Consider the following 20,374-nt stretch of genomic DNA (forward strand, 5'->3'; position numbering starts at 1 on the left):
AGGTGTACCTTATGATCTTATCATGCTTCTGGGCCTGCACAGTATATGGAAAACCCGATGTGCCTTTGAAAACGCGGATGTAGAAGTGCTAGCTGTGCGCCAATATTTTTGCAAATCTGTGTGCCATTTTCTTGAAATGCTGAAAAGCCAAGAGGATGTGCCAGACTGGACTGGGTGCATTGAGCGATTGTTACGGATGCCCAAGTATTTATTAATAGTCAGCCAAGAGCTGACGGTACCTCAATGAATTCTGTGGGTGTATTTTGTGACGCACTTGAATATGGACCAATATGTAAATATGTAAAATGTGAACAGTCATGATTTGCAAGGCAATAAAGAAAAAAAAGGCAGCTGTGGCGTAGTTGGTTAAAGCAACACGTGAACTGGTGAGGTCGGTGGTTCAAGTCCCATTGCAGTTATCGGTACTTTCTCTTTTTTTTTGTTCACGCATGTATTGTTTTAACATTTGCGCCTCCTCATTAGCCCGACTTGCTGCTGGTGGTGGTCCCGTCCACAGGCCCTTTAATATTGGATCTTCAATGACTCTTGCAGGATTGACTATATTTATTATGATAAAGTGTTTTGCGAATTAGTGCTCTTAATCGGCGAGACGCAAAAAGACACAAAAACTCGAATGCAGCTGGCTGCATTGGTTTCTTCAGCACAGGTGTCAGGAATGTTGATTTCCGCAATTTATGAAAGTTTTGATGACAGAAAGGTGCACTGCAACGTAGTCTCGGGCAACTTTTTTTATGTCGCTCAGTGTAGCATCACCTTACGAGGTAACCAATAGGCCGCTTTTTTTTAAAATACTGACGTGTCACCGCAATGTTCTCGGCGACCAGCACTTGATAAACAATGCCCAAGGGCAAGTGCCGACGGCGTTAGCCCATCTAACTACTTGTCTGCCTTGCTCAATAACACGTGCGGCCTGTGACAGCATGGGAGCATTCACGCAGCAACGGACGAGAACGGCCGTACGTGTTCGCACTTGACAAAACAGACGGCAATGCAGTAGCTCTGGCCTTCGGAGATCACAGGTTTCGTAAGAACATTACAATAAAGTTGTTTCAATCCATCGTATGAATACTTCGCCGACGCACTGGGGTTTCATGCATGTGCGTCCGGTCAGTCACACGTGAACCGTGCGAAAGCATTTATTTCGTCGTCGACCTTGTCCTTCGCGACAAGCAAAACTCGGCAGCAAGAACAATTTCACCTTTGACAACACCACGCTTGGCATTCAGATGAAGCTGCGGCGCGGTGGACGGCCGCGCTAGCTCCAACCACCAGGTTCAACTAAGCATCCAGATATCACATGAAGCAGCGACAACACTCCAGTCCTCCTTGGGAGTGGCCTAGGCTATGGCCACGATTTCATCGGAGTTTTCACCACCTAACACATCGCACGCGGCTACCATCTCGCAGTGTTTACCTTTCGCAGCCGCAGCGCCCACGGCGCCCCCTGTATTCAAAATACTTGTAATATGTTTTTAAATAACAAACCAACACTAATTGACTCGAAAAACGCCTGTTTAGTAAAAATGTTGTGGGTTTAACGCATTACTCACGAATAATTTATACATTTAACTAGCTTTAGGTAAAAATTTTTTTAAGTGACGTCACTTCCGTCCGGTGCAGAAGCCACTTTTGTGTGGGGATGGCTGCTGCGCCACGCGGCGCAGAAGACGCTGCCTAAAAAAAATTACATCGTTGTGTAATTTTTGCATATGCATATTTTTATTTTATTTTCTGGCCATATCCTTCACAAGCCAAGACTAATCCAATCCTCTTTCTGAGTGGTTAAGAACGTTTTAGCGCCACACGTGTTTTGTTGCGTTGCTGCACTTATTTTTATATTAGAAATGGTGCAGTTCTGCTTGGAACGTTTTGATGGCGATGCGGATAAGAGAACGACTTTCGACGTTGTTGAAATGACTCGCGTCGTGAGTAAAGAAGAAGATGGTCCCTGCGAAGGATCGCAGATGCAAGTTCGGTGGCGGGACAAAGGGTTGTTTAAGGCTACGCTGATTGCCATATCAGGTAAGCTTGAATTTTGGTTTCTATCATACAAATATCGATGTCACACAAGCTGTTTTGATCACGTTCTGGACCGGATTTCGATGGTCGCTCCTGCTCGGACAAATCTTATCCGGATCGAGCTTGGCGCTCATGTCACCCCAGTTGCGACCTGGAAGCCGAATCTTGATACACAGATCGCTGTCGGGCCGGACTGCGATTGAAAGTGACCTTGTAGCAGTGCCTGATGTGGATCGGTGATCGCCGGGACCAAAAGTGACCGTGTGACCCCGGTATAACTGGTGGCATTATTACAATGTCGGCCGCGCACCACTTTGGCCCTGGTGGTATTTCCTGTTGCTAGGATTTTTGCATTGCGTCAGGCCTTCATGCTTTACTTTTCAGTGTAACTAAGGTGTCCCATGAGAAATTTTTATTGCTATCAAGCCCGAATAAGAGAAAATGATCAACACATGTACATCGCGATCTGGCTGACTTCTGCGTCGAAACTGATCTGGATTGATCTGCACAGTGTAGCAGTGACTTTTGTTAATCGTGACCGAGAAATATGGTCTTGATTGGCCCTGATCGTGACCAAACATGCCCGTTTTCACACTGATACTGTCCTGTCAACTGAGGAATGTGAATTTACGTAAGCTCACAGCTGTTAGGGGCTACCTTTTGCCATACCAAGATACACACCGCGGGCGCTGAAAATGGCGTTAACTTTGTAAGGCCTTATGATTTATCGTAATTTGCGCCGCATCTCACGGACTAATCAAATCGCATTCATCTTAATGGCATCTGTCATCCTTTGCTAGAACTTAAAACTTAGAAATACGTACTTTTGACAAAAATTTTGCTTATTACACTACAAATGTAACATTTGTAATAGCATCTATGGTTCAGACATATTTTGTACGTCACTTGTAACAAATCTCATGTGGTTCTTAAGGTTCACTTCATTGAAATTCACTTCATAATTGTACAACTTCAATGTGAGAGGAATGGCTGGAGTTGCTATGATATATGTTGCAATGTTTTGAAAGATACAAAGTCAAGCTAATGGCACCACATTGTGCTTGCTTCCACATTTCAATATACCTGAAAGCAGATTGGAGTTGGTATAATGCATGTTTATTTTATTATTAACCTAAGCTTTTTTTTTTTCAAAAGACACTGTTGTTGACATCATCAGCTGAAACATGAGTCATGAGTCACCCTTTACTGCCTTATGTCACGAATTCATAACATAACAAAAAACTTTGAGCAAGCAAGTCATGGAATGCGTGCCTCTTTAATGCCAGCTGTCAAGTACTCTTGGGGAATGTAGGTTTTAGCATGAAAAATCTGGCGCTATCTTGCGCAATGTATTGTATGCTAAAATAAATTGTTTTTAGCTTGTGGCGGAGAGTGCGAAGCACGTGCAAGAGCGCTCACTTTCGCTCTTTATTTTTTCTCACATGGCTGACGGGAGTTCTATCTTTGATAATTTTGTCAATTTGGTGTGTACGCACTCCAGGCATGGCACATGACATGTTGCGTAGTTCTGAAGTACGTTTTTTATTGCGAGGTCCTCACTTCCGTGGCATGTGGAGATTTTGCCACGTACGTGAAAGTATGCATTAAAGTTGAAATTTAGATACCCTGACTGTGAAATCATTTAAAGATGACATTTAGGCATTAAGGGGTTAAAATAGGTGTGCGGCACCTTGGACATAAAAATGTTAAGCAACCTAATACGTCAACTTGTGAATGTTACGTGCGCTTGTGTAGAATGGGTATCTGCCGCAAGTTGCTAAGCCAGACGGGCCTATCGACTTGTGCCGTTGCTCTTTCTTGCCCACAATGAGTCGGGCCTTGAATGATGTTCAATACTACAGGCTGCGTTGCCTTCATATGGCATGTGCTTTGCTCCTTTGTCCAACAGGCATCCAATATGTCTAATGTTTATATAATTTAATACTTAATTGCTTTCAAATAGTGCAGCAATCGAATTAGTGTTCATATAAGAGTTGGTTTACCACCTGCAATCTTTTCCTTTTGCTATCTACAAAATATTAGTGCCAGTTCCCACGTGTGAAATCTGCATAAACAACGGAGCAAGTGCCACCACCCTGTAATCGCAGATTGAGTTGTTTCATCATCATATTCTGTTTTCTTCATCTCTTTCAACGTCGTCTTTTTTCTTTCATAATTTTTTTTCTGTATATCTTGCACTCTCTCTTTTTTTTTCTTTCTCCATTCCTGTTCACCCTCACTTTCCTTAACCACATCTGGTTATACTACACTGTATATGGTTATGCTATGGTTTACACTCTCACTTCTGCATCAGTACTCCTCATCCTTGCTTCCCTTTTCTACCCTTTTGCTAAACTTCTCTATACAAGGTTATATCATGCTGTACCCTCTCCGCTTCCTTCTTTTCTCCTCACCATTACATTACTCCTTACTCACTTCTTTCCCACCCCATTTTTATATTGTAATATGCATGGCTATGCTTTGCTATAAAAAGTTTACTGTTAGAAGGGTCGGTGTTTTGACATAAAGACCATCCTGAATAGCGCAACTAAACACAGTATGCAGTAATAAACAAATAAGCACAGGTGCACACTAACTACTGATTTTATTGAAGGCAGATTCACACCTTTATACATCCAACAAGCTGCGCAGGCACATCGTCACGATAAACAATTTAGATAAAAAAACAAGGCACAAAAGGAATTGAATTGCAGCAATGCACGGCACAATAGAAATGTTACCTACGTACTACTCACTTGCTTTCCTAATAAAAAGTGCATCTAATATTTCGTGAGTCGTTTTTGTCCGCTTCTGCCTAGGATATTTTGAAATTAGAATCATAGTTAACAATGTGAACACGCAATGCAGTGGTCAATGAGGTGACTTCTCTCGTTATTCAGATTTCTTTGATGTTCTCTCCGTCGGTCATTGAAGCAGCACCCCATCTAGCCGATGTAGACTTATACGCAGCATAGCGGTCATGCCGTGCTAGAAGCTGCTTGGCACAAGCTTGTTTTCAGTGGTTCATACCTGATGAGTTTTCAGAAATGACGGCTGGCTCAAGCTCTCTTTCTAACAGCTCTGCTGTCAGAAAAAAAATGTTGGCGTGTGTATTCGTTGCTAGTAATATGTTATACGTGTAGGTGTTGTGCGCATTTGTCAAAAAGTATTAGGGATGCTTGTACCTACTCAGCTGGAGATTGAGTTGCAAAAGGTATACATGTGAACGTGGTAAAATAATATGCCTCGTTTTTTACCTTGCCGCATTTATTCTATTTACTAAACACTGCAGGTTAGACACTAGTTTGGCGGGAGTGCAGTCAAACTCAGTAGCTTTATTGCCACAATGCATGTTTGGTGATAGAGCTCTCAGTAGGATTGTTTCCCATGAAATTCATACTTCTAATACCTATTTCAGAGGACTGTCCCGAGCTAATTAACCAAATGGATAAAGCCATTGCAGAATATAACAGACAGGCCATGGCAGACCCTAAAAAAAGTGTAAGTTGTTTTCTATCTATTGTACAGTCATTACTAGCTTCCACAAATTCTTTTGCACAAAACCCAGGCTCACACTTCACTCCCATTCTACTGAAACTACAAGAATAAATATAAATTTGTTTCATTTCTTAACTTCTTCAAATTAGACTTTAAATAAGTTATCAAGTTGGATGGTATCGGCTGACACATTCTGTGGGAACCATCATGTACGCTGTTCTCAGGGCACTAGCCCACTCGCTGACGTTTTGTGATCATTGCTGATGGTGCGTATATTTAGGAATTACTCCACTGGAGCACTGCCTGCCAATTTGCTGCTCTTTTACTTCGCTTAAGTTTATTGTAACACTTTATTATCAAGCAGTGTCATGCAAGCACTCACTCTGTAAGCAAACAGAAGGGACCACTTCTTTGTCTGTTGATGCTTAAGTATTGTTCGTATTGTGTCTTGCAACAGCTATGCCTTTCGTTTATATAGCAAAATAAATAATACAATAATTAAAAGCCTGTCACGCAAATGCTCTGTGCATTCTTATACCTTCAAGTGTACCTAAGGATGCTGCTATTCATCATCATCAGCCTGACTACGTCCACTGCAGGACAAAGGCCTCTTCCATTTCCCCCTAGTCAACTCGGTCCTGTGCTTGCTGCTGCCACTTGATACCTGCAAAGTTCTTAATCTCATCTGCCCACCTAACTTTCTGTCTAACCTGCTTGCCTTCTCTTGGAACCCAGGCAGTTACCCTTATTGACCAGCAGTTATTTTGCCTACGCGCTACATGCCCAGCCAATGTCGATTATCTCTTCTTTATTTCAACTATGATATCCTTAACGCTGGTTTGTTCCCTGATCCACTCTGCTCTCTTCTTGTCTCTAAAGGTTACACCTATCATTTTTCTTTCCATCGCTCGCTCCGTCGTCCTCAATTTAAGCTGAACCCTCTTTGTAAGTCTCCATGTTTCTGCTCCACAGCTAAGTACCGGCAAGACGCAGCTGTTATATACCTTCCTCTAGAGGGATAGTGGCATCTACGTGTCATGATTTGAGAGTGCTTGCCAAATGTGCTCCACCCCATTCTTATTTTTCTAGTTACTTTAATCTCGTAGTTCGGCTTCGCGGTTATTATCTGTCCTAAGTAGACGTAGTCTTTTAGAACTTCAAATGCACTATTACCTATCTCGAAGTTCTGTTTTCTTGCGAGGTTGTTGTATGTTACTTTCGTTTTCTGAGGATTAATTTCAAGACCTACCTTTCTGCTCTCCTTGTCTAATTCGGTATTCATGAGCTGCAATTCATCCCCTGAGTTACTCAGCAATGCAGCGTCATCGGTAAAGCACATGTTACTTAGGTACTCTCCATTAACTCTTATCCCTAACTCTTCCCACTCTACGCCTTTAAAACCTCCTATAGGCACATGGTAAATAGCATTAGCGAGATTGTATCCCCCTGTCTTACACCCTTCTTGATTGGTACTCTGTTGCTTTCTTTATAGAGCACTGTGATGGCAGTTGATCCCCTGCATATTTCTTCCGGAATGTTTATATATGCTTCGTCGACGCCCTGATTCTGCGGTGTCTGCATGACTGCCGATATTTCTACTGAATCAAACGCTTTCTCGTAATATATGAAGGCCATGTGTAGTGGTTAGTTGTATTGTGAGCATTTTTCTATTACCTAGTTGATAGTATGAATGTAGTTGATTGTTGAGTTGTCTCTTCGAAATCTTGCTTGTTTCTTTGGCTCATTGAATTCTAATGCTGATATGTAATGCCCACTACCTTCTCACCTTTCATTTTACAGTCATCCTCTTTTCTCTTACAATATTAAATCCTATATAATATACCATCTCAAGGTCATAATAGTGTGAGGAAACTATGCTAGTGAACAATATAGAATAATCTTTAGTAAAAAGTAAGAAAACAATGCTTATTGAAAGCAGAGCTAAAATGACCAGCAGCGTAATTGAGCACAGGCAAGGCACATCATTTTATGTTGGTCCCTGAAGCCTGTTTCATATGCTAGCTACTGAGGGGCGGCAGTTGCAGCGAGGAGTGGCAGCAGGACGCGTGTATGCAGCTATATTTTACATGCTTTACTTTTTCACGGCACGCTTTTGCAATGCGCAGTGATACTTGTGGAAAGCGAGTGTTTGCACGGGTGTCTTTCTCCAAGTTGGCTTGTTATGGTGAGCTTGAGTTTCAGGTTTCAGCAGCCTTCTACATTGGCGACCCAATTTCAAGCGTCTAAACCTTGCATTTTGTAAATATAGTGTGTCAGAGTGCAATTAAACAACCTCCACAGCCATGTTTCTTTCTGTTCCAGTCTTTTTTTTTTCAAAAGTTTTGTTCTATGATCGTACAGTTGGTCATGGAAGAGCACTAGAAAGAATGAGCTTTTGTAGTTTCAGGCTTCCGCGGAGCATTCGATGGCTTTTGTTCTAGAGTGTTGCAAGGCGTTGACGTGCCGTCTGGGCCGACAGCTAGTTGTAAGCGTACTAGTCAATATTGTGAAAGTAGCCCTTCTCTCCACATTATTTTTTAGCACACACAAAATACAAAACAACAAAGAGAGAGACGAGTGCTAACTCTCTACTAATTTATTTTTAAAAGGAACAAAATATATAAGTACTTGGGAACCAGCATAGTGCATGTGCAAGTCATGTGACAGGCAAACATAAAAAGAGAGGGCTAAGCAGAATTTAAAAAACTGTACTCCCTATCTGTTAGAGCCACTGAAGGTTTACTGATACATTTGTTTGTACATCTGTTTATGGAAGGCTCCCGTAAGTTCATGTGTTAGTTTATCTCCATGTGTGAACACTGTCTGTATCGTGAAACACATGAATGCAATGGCATGATTTACAATGCTCTGACAAGTATGACAATGTTTTCTTTGCTAGTGAGTTAGTGTGCTCTTTTATTCGTGTATTGATGCAGCGGCCAGTCTGTCCTATTTACACATTTCCACAGGTTAGTGGCATCAGATATACCACCCCTTCGCGGCATTGCATGAACTTTGATTCTTCTTTCAGGGGATAGCTACGTTTTTCCCCGTTTTTAACTTTTTCCCAACAACCTTACACAAAGACACAAAATAAGAATCAAAGTTCATGAAGTGCCGAGAAGGTGTGGTATATCTGATACCACAAACCTGTGAAAATGTGTAAATAGAACAGACTGGCCGCTGCATCAATACACGACTAAAAGAGCACGCTAACGCACTAGCAAAAGAAACATTGTCATACTTGTCAGAGAACTGTAAATCATAAGTTTGTTTAGGGTTAGCGCTCGTCTCTCTCTTTGTTGTTCTGTATTTTGTGCATACTAAAAAGTTATAGTGTCCATGCATACCAACTCGCCCAGCTATCTGTTTTACAGCCATTCTCATTTTTTTTTAAGATAGCTAATGGAGGAGCTGGTCACCTTATTATCAGTCGCATACACACTGCTGGGCTCTCCCATTTAGTTTTGTGCATTTTGTTAGCATTGAGGCGTTGTCGCATTTCACAGCGGTTGTCTGCCGATTCTGCAGGATTGATGCGAAATTATAACGTTAAGGCTAGGCTTGTGCAGAACCCCTTTAAGGTGATAACCACATACTGTTTTAAAAATGTTAATTCCGAAACTATTATCATTATGAGGATTTTTTCTTTACTGTGCTGTGCTTGTGTTGAAGCTTAATTACTGAAGAACTAATTTCACAGTGTACACCTGTATGACTGTTTTTTTTTCGTTGTTTAGAGAATTATTACTGAAAGCATTTCGTACATGATATTTGTAATAGATGTAAATGTTTTATCTAACTTTTTGTGAAAACCTAAATATCATATAACTTTTAAAATCTCTAAAAAAATCTGCCATTTGAAAAATTGCTCCAAATAAGAAGTTCACTAATTACCTAGACATACCAATATATTAGCCTGTGCTTGAGGAACTACATAAATGATGACTTAACTATAAACAAATTACATCACAGTTTAAATGCTTTCTATCATTTTGTTACTATAGAAAGACAGACAAAGAAGCAAGCCGAGATTTGGAGCTGCTTCAAGAAATACAAAACACCAACGTGAGCAGCCTTCGCAAAGAAAATGCGTCTTTGCGGAAGGAAAATGAAAAGCAGCTCAAGAAATATAAACGTAAGCATTATACAGGCTTTTTTGTCACTTAAACAAGCTAAATTACTTTAGGGGACTGACAACTGGCCAGAGCATGTCATTAGACTCTGGTAGAAATAAAAGTAGAAGTACAGTAAACAGAACCTCAAGTGACCAAAAAATGTGTTCAATTTAACGGGAGTTTCTTTGACTGGGAGATAAACAAGGGTGGAGAATCCAAGAATGAAACCAATTGTGCTGGATGCAGTTGTTCTATGTAAGCAGCAGTTCCATTTAACAGATTTCATTTTACTGGGAGTCTACCGTAGATTGGTGACAGGTCTTACGAACCTCAAGTGACCAAAAAATGTGTTCGATTTAACGGCAGTTTCTTTGATTGGGAGATAAACAAGGGTGGAGAATCTAAGTATGACACCAATTGTGCTTGATGCAGTTGTTCTATGTTAGCAGCAGTTCTATTTAACAGAGTTGTTTCAGTGGGAGTCTACCGTAGATTGGTGACAGGTCTTACGATCCTCTTTGCAATTTGAGCAGGATCATATCTTTAAGAGTCACGAACTACCCCTTGGGCTTGTTGAATAAATTAAGACATTATGAAGACGTACATATGAGGACCTCAACCAAATCTTATCGTTGTGCAACGAAATCTATAGATTAAAAAAATTATTATAAACGAATAACGATATTTTCCACTGTGCCATTTTCTGATAAGGCACTCTGATCTGTAATCGTTAGGTTGCACTGAACAAAATAGGTTCTGTAAAAGTTTGTGGTCGGTTCCTCACATCTGCTGCAAAAACCTAGTGTAGGCACAATGTTGGGGCATAGCACACAAGCACTTGTGTCCTGTGCCCCTACCTTTTTCTCTTTGCCTATTTTACGCCGTGAGTGTCAATTACTTAAAATTAGCTTGCCTAAAACAGCGTCTTATTTACCACATTATATGTGAGGTCGTTAAAAAGAATTCTAGCTATAGCTACGAGTCATTTTTTTGTAATTTTCAGCTGCAATAAGATGAGCACGAAAAATCTTGAAACATTGCTTTATTTCAAAGGTGCTGAACTTTCTTATTGCAGTAGTGGAAAGAAGTTTACAATGTGGTTCAGTTGCAACAGTTTATTTTGTACTGAATATGTGTAATACATTCAATGTTGTCTGTAGAGTCAGCAGTACTAATATATTGTGTTCAGTGTAACATTGCAGAAGTTCAACAACTGTTTGCTGCTTTGTTTGGTGGTGTGCATTATTGCTTTCCATTATGGCTATCATAATCACCTAAATCTCGAGTCATTTGCCACAAACCACAAGATTAATGTTGGAATTATTTTAAATAAACGTGACAAAGACACTACCAAATGTGTGATCATTTCCCAGTGTGAAGTAGGTAATGGTAGCAGCTTTACTGTTTCTTGTGGCACTGATGGTGGTGCTTTGCCCAGAGGGACTCTTTTCTGATAGCAGTTGTTCAATGATTTTCCAAAAAGAAACTGCTGCCTCAGTTTCATATTCTACACAGTCACCACTTACCACTAGAGACACAGTGGTGCATGAGAGGGCATGTAAACAGTGCTGTCCTTTTGCTTCAGATGGTACTCTCTGAGTTTCTTAGCAAAATGGCACCATTTCTCAGCAAGATTTCAGTCGAGTTACTGTAAGGATACAAAAATAAATGCTTTTGATTGGGCTTTTTGTGTAGAAATATGTGAAGCCTTACGTTAACAAAGTGAGGTGTTGGGCTACTTGGTTTCTGGAAAAAATTGCGATACAATTGCTGCAGAAAACGAAGTTAGGGAGGAGACAAAAAAGAAGTAGACAGTACAAGCGCAAACTATCAACTGAAGTTTATTGAACAAACTTGGAAGAATGAAGGCTTCCTGGAAAGAGAAAAATCAGTTTACGAAGAGAGTGGGAATCTGCGATCTTGCTCCACGGTTTTCAGGTGCAACACCTGGGGTGATTACAATTGCCAGATGTGGTGCTGATTCAAAGTTCTTATCCAAGTATGCTGATTAAAATGCTATTTATGGCTTCTGATTCATTCGTTTTCCCGTGTGCTCAGATTTGGCCGAACGTTAAAGAACCCCAGGTGATTGAAATTTCCAGAGTCCTCTACTACGGCGTCTCTCATGGTCATATGGTGGTTTCGGGACGTTAAACCCCATATATCAATCATCAATCAATCAATCATGAATTAGATTTCAATGGGGGTTGGTACAATGGAGCTGGAACTGATGCATGCGCTTCTTTTGTCTGATATGTATCCCAAATTTGGCGTGTTGTCTTATTTTTTTATTTGGCCAGAATTGTAGTTTTTTCAAACAGTGGGCTGCACCCGCATTCTCTGCAGTGCATAGAAAGGTTGCCTGTGATGGCTGTCTGATGACATGCATAGCGATGCTTTTTGAGCCGCACGTTGATAGTTTGTTTCCGCAGCAATCGTAGCACAATTTTTTCCAGTCGTGAAGCCTTGCGACATGCGTAGGGGAAATCAAGTGTATTGTAATGGGGCGCTTGTCATAGTGAGCTGTATTCTATGGTTTTGTAGATGTGTCAGAAAGCTCGGCACCTACTCACAGCTCATATTTTTGATATGGGAACAATGGGGCTAGGCTCCATAGTTTGCAGCTACTTACTAGAGGTTAAATATTCTCATTAGTTTAAAAAGTAGGCTGTATTATAGTTTAATCAGAAAAAGAAACACTGTATTGGTTTGTTGAGGCATACTAGAAGATCCTTCAAAAATTTTTCGGACATCCTTTGACCTTCTGCTTGTCCCATACAAAGGACAGGACAAAACATAAATCCTTTGCAGTGGTGATTCCTGTTGCATCAGAAGTGTTTCACTCACACACTTGTTTATTTAGATCTAAAGTTGAAATCACCGCTGGCCTGCAATGGTATGGCCCTCTTCGATTTCTCATGCTGCTTGTTTTACTTGACGATAATTTCCAATGGCAGAGTGGGAGCAAGTTTATTGCAATTACAATATAAATAACAATTTATAATTACAATTATAAAGGTGGGAGTCAAATGTCACCATGAGAGAGAGTTGGTGTCGCTCTGTGAAGCAGGAAAAGGTGTTCCACCTAAATCTGTGGAGTAGACTTGGACGTGGCATGACATACCCCCTTTCAAGCCCATAGCCAGCAATATCATTTTTTGAGAATGGAAGGGGGGTCACTTGTTTACAAACACCTATTTTCAATTTTATTCTTTGTAAAACACTCCCTACCATTCAAATACGGGATGGGCCCCCTAACCGCCGTATTCATGAACCGATGTTAAGTTGTGGCGGTAAGGATACTTACGAAAGGACGAGGAAAGTGTAAGCGTAAGAAAACTACAAGATGCATTTCAGGAACCTCCCTTATCCTGTCGTAAGGGCACCTTATCAAAGGCATCCTTGACTCGTTAAGTGTAGGTCTGGGCGTGAGGGTAGGTGAATGTTTGCTACCAAATCATTACCTAATTCAGTAATAAATTACCCTTACTGCAAGAATCAAACAACAATAAGCACAGAAGCAGCCAAATGCAAACAGCAGAAGTGTTTGTTTAGGTGCCTGCAGTTTTCGGTGAAATACATATTTTTGGTCTGGCCACATTGCTGCAACTCTAGTCGACACAGTTTTTTTGTTGTTGTTATTTCGACGTCTTGTATGTTTACGTTGTATTTGCTTGTGTTATCAGGCTCACTGCAGCGTTTGCTGTTTTCTTTCAATTTTTTAAAAATTTCACTTCATTTATTTCATAATTTGAGTAGCATAACAGCTTTTTTTTACGAAGTTGCACGGATTGTGGAACGGTGCACTGAAGTGAACTTCACCGACAAAGTAGCTACGTCCTGACGGATTTTGTGAACAAGTACCAAGACGGATGCCGTGTGCCTTCGGAGAAAAGGAAAAACGTGGAAGCAGCTCACAATACAATTCAACGAACCACACACTGTAATTATGTGAATGACCGAACAAACAACTAGAAAAGTATTTGCACCACTTCGAGAAGTTTTACCAGTACGACAGAATACCGAATCACTGAGCGCGAGTGCCTCGCTCTTGTATGGGCAGTTGGAAAATTCCGACTATACTTGTTCGGCCGCCACTTTTCGGTCATGACGGATCACCACGCCCTGTGCTGGTTGTCCTCTCTCAAAGATCCTTCTGGACGCCTGGATCGTTGGGCTTTAATGCTAAGGGAGTATAGCTTTGACGTGAGTTACAGGTCTGGCCGAATGCACCACGATGCCGACTATCAATCTCGCCATCCCGTCGATCCCCATGACCTGTCAGCGCACGATTCTGATGCTTGTGTCTTCGCCATTTCTGATTTCACGGACATACGTAGGGAACAACTCAGTGATGCCAATTTGCGGTCTATCATACGCCGTCTAGCTTTTGACAACTCGGGTCCTTCCCTTCGCCTGTTCATGCTTCGTGACGGAATTCTCTACCAGCGCAACACAAGCACCAAATGCCCAGAACTTCTGGTAGTTCCTGCAACGTTCCGTTCCACTGTGCTCGAGCAACTTCATTATGCCCCAACTGCTGGGTCTCTCGGAGCAGCCCGCACGTAACACTGTGTACGGCGTCGATTTTTCTGCGATTCTTCTGGCCCGGTATTTACCACTCTGTGCACCGATACGTTGCATCTTGTGAGTCTCCCCAGCGCCGCAAGCATCCTTCATTGGCACCATCAGGCCCACTTCAGCCTATCGGCATTCTAACAGACCCGTTCTACCGCATCCGCCTCGATCTCATTGGACCATTTCCAACGTCTCTGAGTGGGAATAAGTGGTTAGTGGTGGCTACAGACTACGCGACACTCTTTGCCATCACGCGAGCGCTACCAACAAGTTGTGCTACTGATGTCGCAGACTTTCTCCTTCAGGACGTTATTCGTCACCATGGAGCACCGCGTCAACTGCAGACCGACCGTGGTTGTTCATTTCTCTCCATGGTCATGGACGACATTCTTCTCTCGTGTTCCACACGTCGTAAACTCACCATTACCTACCACCTGCAAACAAGTGGACTCACTGATCGCCTTAACCGCAAGCTGACGACAATGCTATCGATGTATGTCTCCGCAGATCATCGCGATATGGATGCCACTTTGCCTTACGTGATGTTTGCCTACAACTGTCATGACGTGACACCACTGGCTTTTCTCCCATCTATCTCTTGTACGGCCGGCACTCACTTTGCCTTTTGACACTCTTCTGCCGTCGCATACTGACACTCCTACCAAGTACGCTCGCGATGCAACAACTCGGGCTCAAGCGGCCCGCCGGATTGCCCGGGATCGCCTTTCTGCCTCGCAGCTCCCTCAAAAGGATCGCTACTACAGCCGTCACAAAGCTGTCTTTTACTCCCCAGGATCGTTGGTCTTGCTCAGCACACTAAACGAAAATGACCTGAAATAACCTCAAACACTTGGTAAACCATTTGTCCTCTAGCGCACTACTTTTCCTGTTTTTTTTTTACCACCTACTATCGAGGTAAAAATTTACTCTCGTGCTAACTGAGTTTTTGAACGTAGGGAGAGTCGTAATTATTTACCCCAGTGAGGTTTTGAGCTAGTATAGAGAGAGTAAATATTTACTGCCTTCACAAGGCTTTTGAGGTGATTTCCGGGAGTTATTTCCGGTGGTAAAAAAATAAAAATTGACAGGTGCATTCACCAAGAGTCGACAAATGTATTAAATAGCAGAATTGATTGAATTTATTAAACGTAGAATTGTTGACACATAGATTCACATCCAGACACACACGCACACACAACAAATGCAGAAAGTACACCACTCGAACAGACTGCACGCTTTCCTCAACTATACTTCGACAATTCGGTATATATAGGCACGACTTTTTGACCGGCCATGTAGTACCGGTAGGAGAGCTCTACTTTTTGCATCGAGTAACAACAACGGTTGAAGGTGCAACCGTAAACTTAAGGTGGGCTGGAGGGCACAAAATGTCACATTGACCTTTTATTATAAATCTACCCGATCTCACCTTTTTGATTATCCAATAATTACTTGGCACACCGTGCTCATGGCCCCACGCGTGTTAGCACTGCTGATGCACAAGTCCATAAGGTATACCTAAGTACGCACAAACCATGGTAGCTCAATGATTTTCATTGAGCGACGGTGCACAAACACAGTAACAGCACGTATTTATCACAACGGGCGTAGAAGAGCGGTCCTCGCCTGCATACAAGCTGCTTACCGACGGCTGCTAGGCCTTATCGAGGAGCACGGCTATCCGATGAAACACAGCTGGCGATCACAGAACACATATCTTGTGCGAATTTCATTGTCATTTCAGACACAAATGAACACATGACCACTATCTCACGGGGACGGGGTGGTGTATGCATACTTCCAAAATGCCCCGCCGCGGTGGTCTAGTGGCTAAGGTACTCGGCTGCTGACCCGCAGGGCGCGGGTTCGAATCCCGGCTGCGGCGGCTGCATTTCCGATGGAGGCGGAAATGTCGTAGGCCCGTGTGCTCAGATTTGGGTGCACGTTAAAGAACCCCAGGTGGTCTAAATTTCCGGAGCCCTCCACTACGGCGTCTCTCATAATCATAGAGTGGTTTTGGGACGTTAAACCCCACATATCAATCAATCAATCAATACTTCCAACGAAAGACCACCATCCGGGTTTTCGTGCTCACCGGCAGCCGCTTGTTGGTTCCGTCTGCCTCTTATCGGCTTCGTGCTACATGTTTGAGAGCAGTTGGTGCATGTGCTGGGCAATTCGGGCAGCACTTCACTCATGCAGACATCACGTACTGTGGAACAAAATATATGCGATGCTTCTTTCACCTGCCCCGGCGACACACTCCCACTGGTCACTGGCGGCCACGGCTCGGTGCCGACGACAGAATGAAGCATTTTGCTTATTGCTTCTCCAGTAGGCAAGCACGGACGATGACACCAGATTTATTTTGTTACTACTGGCAGATCTTCGCGATTCGGCTCGGAAGCGAGATATTCGCGACGTGCAGGTTCGGAGGCGCTCGGAAGCGCACGGTCGCTTGATGATGTAGAAAACACGTGGCATTCATCAGCCTAACCAAACACACAGATACCGAGCTTCTTGCACCTTAGAAGTGTGGCAGCTTGGGCTAGTTGGTATGGCATGACGACAGTTATAGCGCGAGAACAAAACGAGGACACAGAGACAAGAAAAGACACGTGTCTTTCGTGTCCTTCTTGTCTCTGTGTCGTAGTTTTGTTCTCGCGCTATAACTATCGTCATCGTTCTTGCACCGTCTGTCTCCAAGGCCACGCAAAAGCCAACAATTTGCGAAAATATGCAGGACAACTTTCCACAGCAGGTTTTCTTTCTTTTTTCTTTTTTGAGAGCCCCCCCCCCCCCCCGTCTCTTTTTTCGTTCACAGAATGCTGTTCTCGCTTGTGCTTATGCTGCCCCAGTAAAAGTGCGTTGACTCGAGGTCAGTCCTGAGGCACGGCAATACCAAAAAAAAAAGAAACAAAAAAACATCTGTTGTCCTCGCGTACCTTCAGGATTCACCGAGAGCATCACAAGGGGGGTATGGGCTAAAACCGTGGAAGCAGCTGCACCTTGCAGTCACGTGGTAATAAACTCTGAAACGCAGGTTAAAAATCACGTCATAGAAAACTCCCTACGTGGGAAAACTAGATTTTGACATCCTTTTACTACTTGCCTGAGAGGTGGTGGTAAAACTATGTCATGTACCATCTTTCACTCCTACACGAGGTAGTAATTTTAAACGCGAGAGTTTTCAGAGGTCATGAGCCGCAAAAGCCCCAAACTCGGATAGTTTTTGCTTACAGTGGGGACTTCCTCCCGTCACGTTGGCCTGTCCTCAATGTTCCTCGCTCGCTCCAACGGGCCTTACAAAGACTTGTGCCAGCTGACCAAGGTCACTTATGAGATTGCCCCCTTGGACACTCCATCCTCATCGTCTCTACCGTGCACTGATACACGTCACCCACCTTGAGCCGTACTTCTCTGCGCAGGATCGAACGTTTTCTTAAGCGCCGAGACGGCGCTTTCACCAGCGGCGGCTATATTATACAAGTCATCATTAACATCAACAAAGGCACCATAAAAGTGATGAAGATGACGATTGAATAAAAGCTCGTGGGGGGTTGTTGGCACTCCGCCATCTTGGTTCAAGGACACTGTGTACTCCGTCTACAATCGGTAAATATATTTCTACCCTCTGCCCACCCTCACCCCGTGACAATATATATATATATATATATATATATATATATATATATATATATATATATATATATATGTGTCGACGTCTCGAAGCAAGTGGAAATCATCGAAAAATTTTGTGGTGTCAGGCAGAATGACGATGATATGTGCGGTTTAACGTCCCAAAACCACCGAATGATTATGAGAGACGCCGTAGTGGAGGGCTCCGGAAATTTAGACCAACTGGGGTTCTTTAACGTGCACCCAAATCTGAGCACACGGTCCTACAACATTTCCGCCTCCATCGGAAATGCAGCCGCCGCAGCCGGGATTTGAACCCGCGCCCTGCGGGTCAGCAGCCGAGTACGTTAGCCACTAGACCACCGCGGCGGGGCATGGTTAGGCAGAAGCTTAGTCCTTTATATAGCAGTTTTCTTTTCTTCAGGTGACAATCTCGCGTCCGATAGGTTTACAATCACAGTGTCAAAGGCTGTGTTCATAGATGGGTGCTCGTTTGTACTCTTAGTGGTTTCCTGGATTAGAGTGTTGCAGTGATTGATTGATTGATTTGTGGGGTTTAACGTCCCAAAACCACTGTTTGATTATGAGAGACGCCGTAGTGGAGGGCTCCGGAAATTTTCACCACCTGGGGTTCTTTAACGTGCACCCAATTCCGAGTTCACGGGCCTACAACATATCCGCCTCCATCGGAAATGCAGCCGCCACAGCCGGGATTTGATCCCGCAACCTGCGGGTCAGCAGCCGAGTACCTTAGCCACTAGACCACTGTGGCGGGGCAGATTGGAGTGATAAGGAACTGTATCTCAGGAAACGCGGGGTTGGGCACAGGGTCTCTGGCATATATATATACACACACACACACACACATATATATATATATATATATATATATATATATATATATATATATATATCTTCCCCTATACTTTTCTTGGCATTATTGTCTGTTAGATCTCATTAATATTGTGTAAAAACAAGGAAACACGAGCCCTTATGTATACACTTTTTTTCTTATTCATTAACGAGGCTCTCCTACTGGCAGACTTAGTGACTTTAGGTTGTATATGAGGGACTATTGGTCAGCTGCCCACTCGAAACAAGTTCACGTGCTACGCGACGCCAAACAGCCTCAAAAAGAGTGTGCCACACTCGCCGCGATGCCTACTGGTGGCGCTGACTGACACTCCCACGTTTAATTCAAATATAAACCATATAAAGTGGCTGGGGGGATAGCTGTCATAATAGCTTAGTGGTAGAGCATCGAACGCGTCATTGGAAGGCCGCAGGTTTCGATCCTGCCCGCGGCAAGTTATCTTTTCACCCAATTTTCTTCTTATTTACATTACAATTTTGTCTAATATCTTCCCCTATACTTCCCTTGGCATTATTCTCTGTTAGATCTAGTATATATGTGTATATATATATATATATATATATATATATATATATATATATATATATATATATATATATATATATATATATATATTGCCATGCTGCTAATAGTACAAAAATGCTCAGAATACAACCAACCACTATACATATACTTCATAAAATATGAGAAGGCGTTTGATTTAGTAGAAATGTCAGCAGTGATGCAGACACTGTGGAATCAGGGTGTCAACGAAGCATATATAAACATCCTGGAAGAAATATACATGGAATCAACATCCACCAATGTGCTTCATTAGGAAAGCAATAAAGTACCAATCAAGAAGAGTGTAAGGCAGAGGGAAAATATCTTGTCAATGCTATTTGCCACATGCTTACAGAGGGTTTTCAAAGGCCCGGGGTGGTAAAAAATAGGAATAAAAGTTAATGGAGAGTACCTTAAGGACCTGCGCTTCGCCAATCACATTGAATTGCTGAGTAACTCAGGGTACAAATTGCAACTCATGATTACGGAGTTATACTTGGAGAGGAGAAAGGTATGTCCTAAGTTTTCTGCAGAAAACGAAATTAATGTACAACGACCTGGGAAAAGAACAGTGCTTCGAGATAAATAACAGTGCACCAGTAGTTGCGAAAAACTACGTCTGTTTAGGACAGGTAATAACAGCGGATCTGAACCGCGAAATTGAAGTAACTAGAAGAATAAGAATGGGGTGCAGCACGTTTGTCAAGCACTCTCGAAACATGACTGGTACACTGCCACTATCTCTCAATGGAAGGTATATAACAGCTGCAACTCTCCGGTACCTAGCTATAGAGCAGAAACATGGAGACTTACAAAGAGGGTTCAGCTTAAATTGAGGACCACGCAGTGAGCGATGAAAAGTAAAATGATAGGTGTAACCATAAAAGACAAGAAGAGAGCATAGTGGGTCAGAGAACAAACAGTGGTTAAAGATATCATAGTTGAAATCAAGAAGAGGAAATGACATGGACCGGGCATGTAGCGCGTAAGCAGGATAACTACTGGTCATTAAGGGTAACTGACTGGTGTCCCCGAGAAGGCAAGCGGGTTAAGGGGAGTCAGAAAGTTAGGTAGGCAGATGGGA

The 20,374-nt window shown here is 42.7% G+C and overlaps 1 protein-coding gene across 2 annotated transcripts in view; it reads left to right on the top strand.

The window, feature by feature from the left end:
• Window positions 1–1,673: 1,673 nt before the first annotated feature.
• Window positions 1,674–20,374, top strand: part of LOC119161807 (uncharacterized) — a 28,977-nt gene continuing 10,276 nt past the window's right edge. The window contains exons 1-3 of one of the 2 annotated variants that reach the window (XM_075880117.1): window positions 1,674–2,043; window positions 5,459–5,541; window positions 9,546–9,676. In XM_075880117.1, coding sequence (XP_075736232.1) covers window positions 1,866–2,043; window positions 5,459–5,541; window positions 9,546–9,653 — 369 coding nt within the window. In that variant the 5' untranslated portion in view covers window positions 1,674–1,865 and the 3' untranslated portion in view covers window positions 9,654–9,676. The remainder of the gene's footprint in view (window positions 2,044–5,458; window positions 5,542–9,545; window positions 9,677–20,374) is intronic. The other variant, XM_075880118.1, reaches the window with a different exon arrangement.

The sequence above is a fragment of the Rhipicephalus microplus genome, chromosome X (genome assembly GCF_043290135.1).
Source record: "Rhipicephalus microplus isolate Deutch F79 chromosome X, USDA_Rmic, whole genome shotgun sequence".
Lineage (NCBI taxonomy): Eukaryota > Metazoa > Arthropoda > Arachnida > Ixodida > Ixodidae > Rhipicephalus > Rhipicephalus microplus.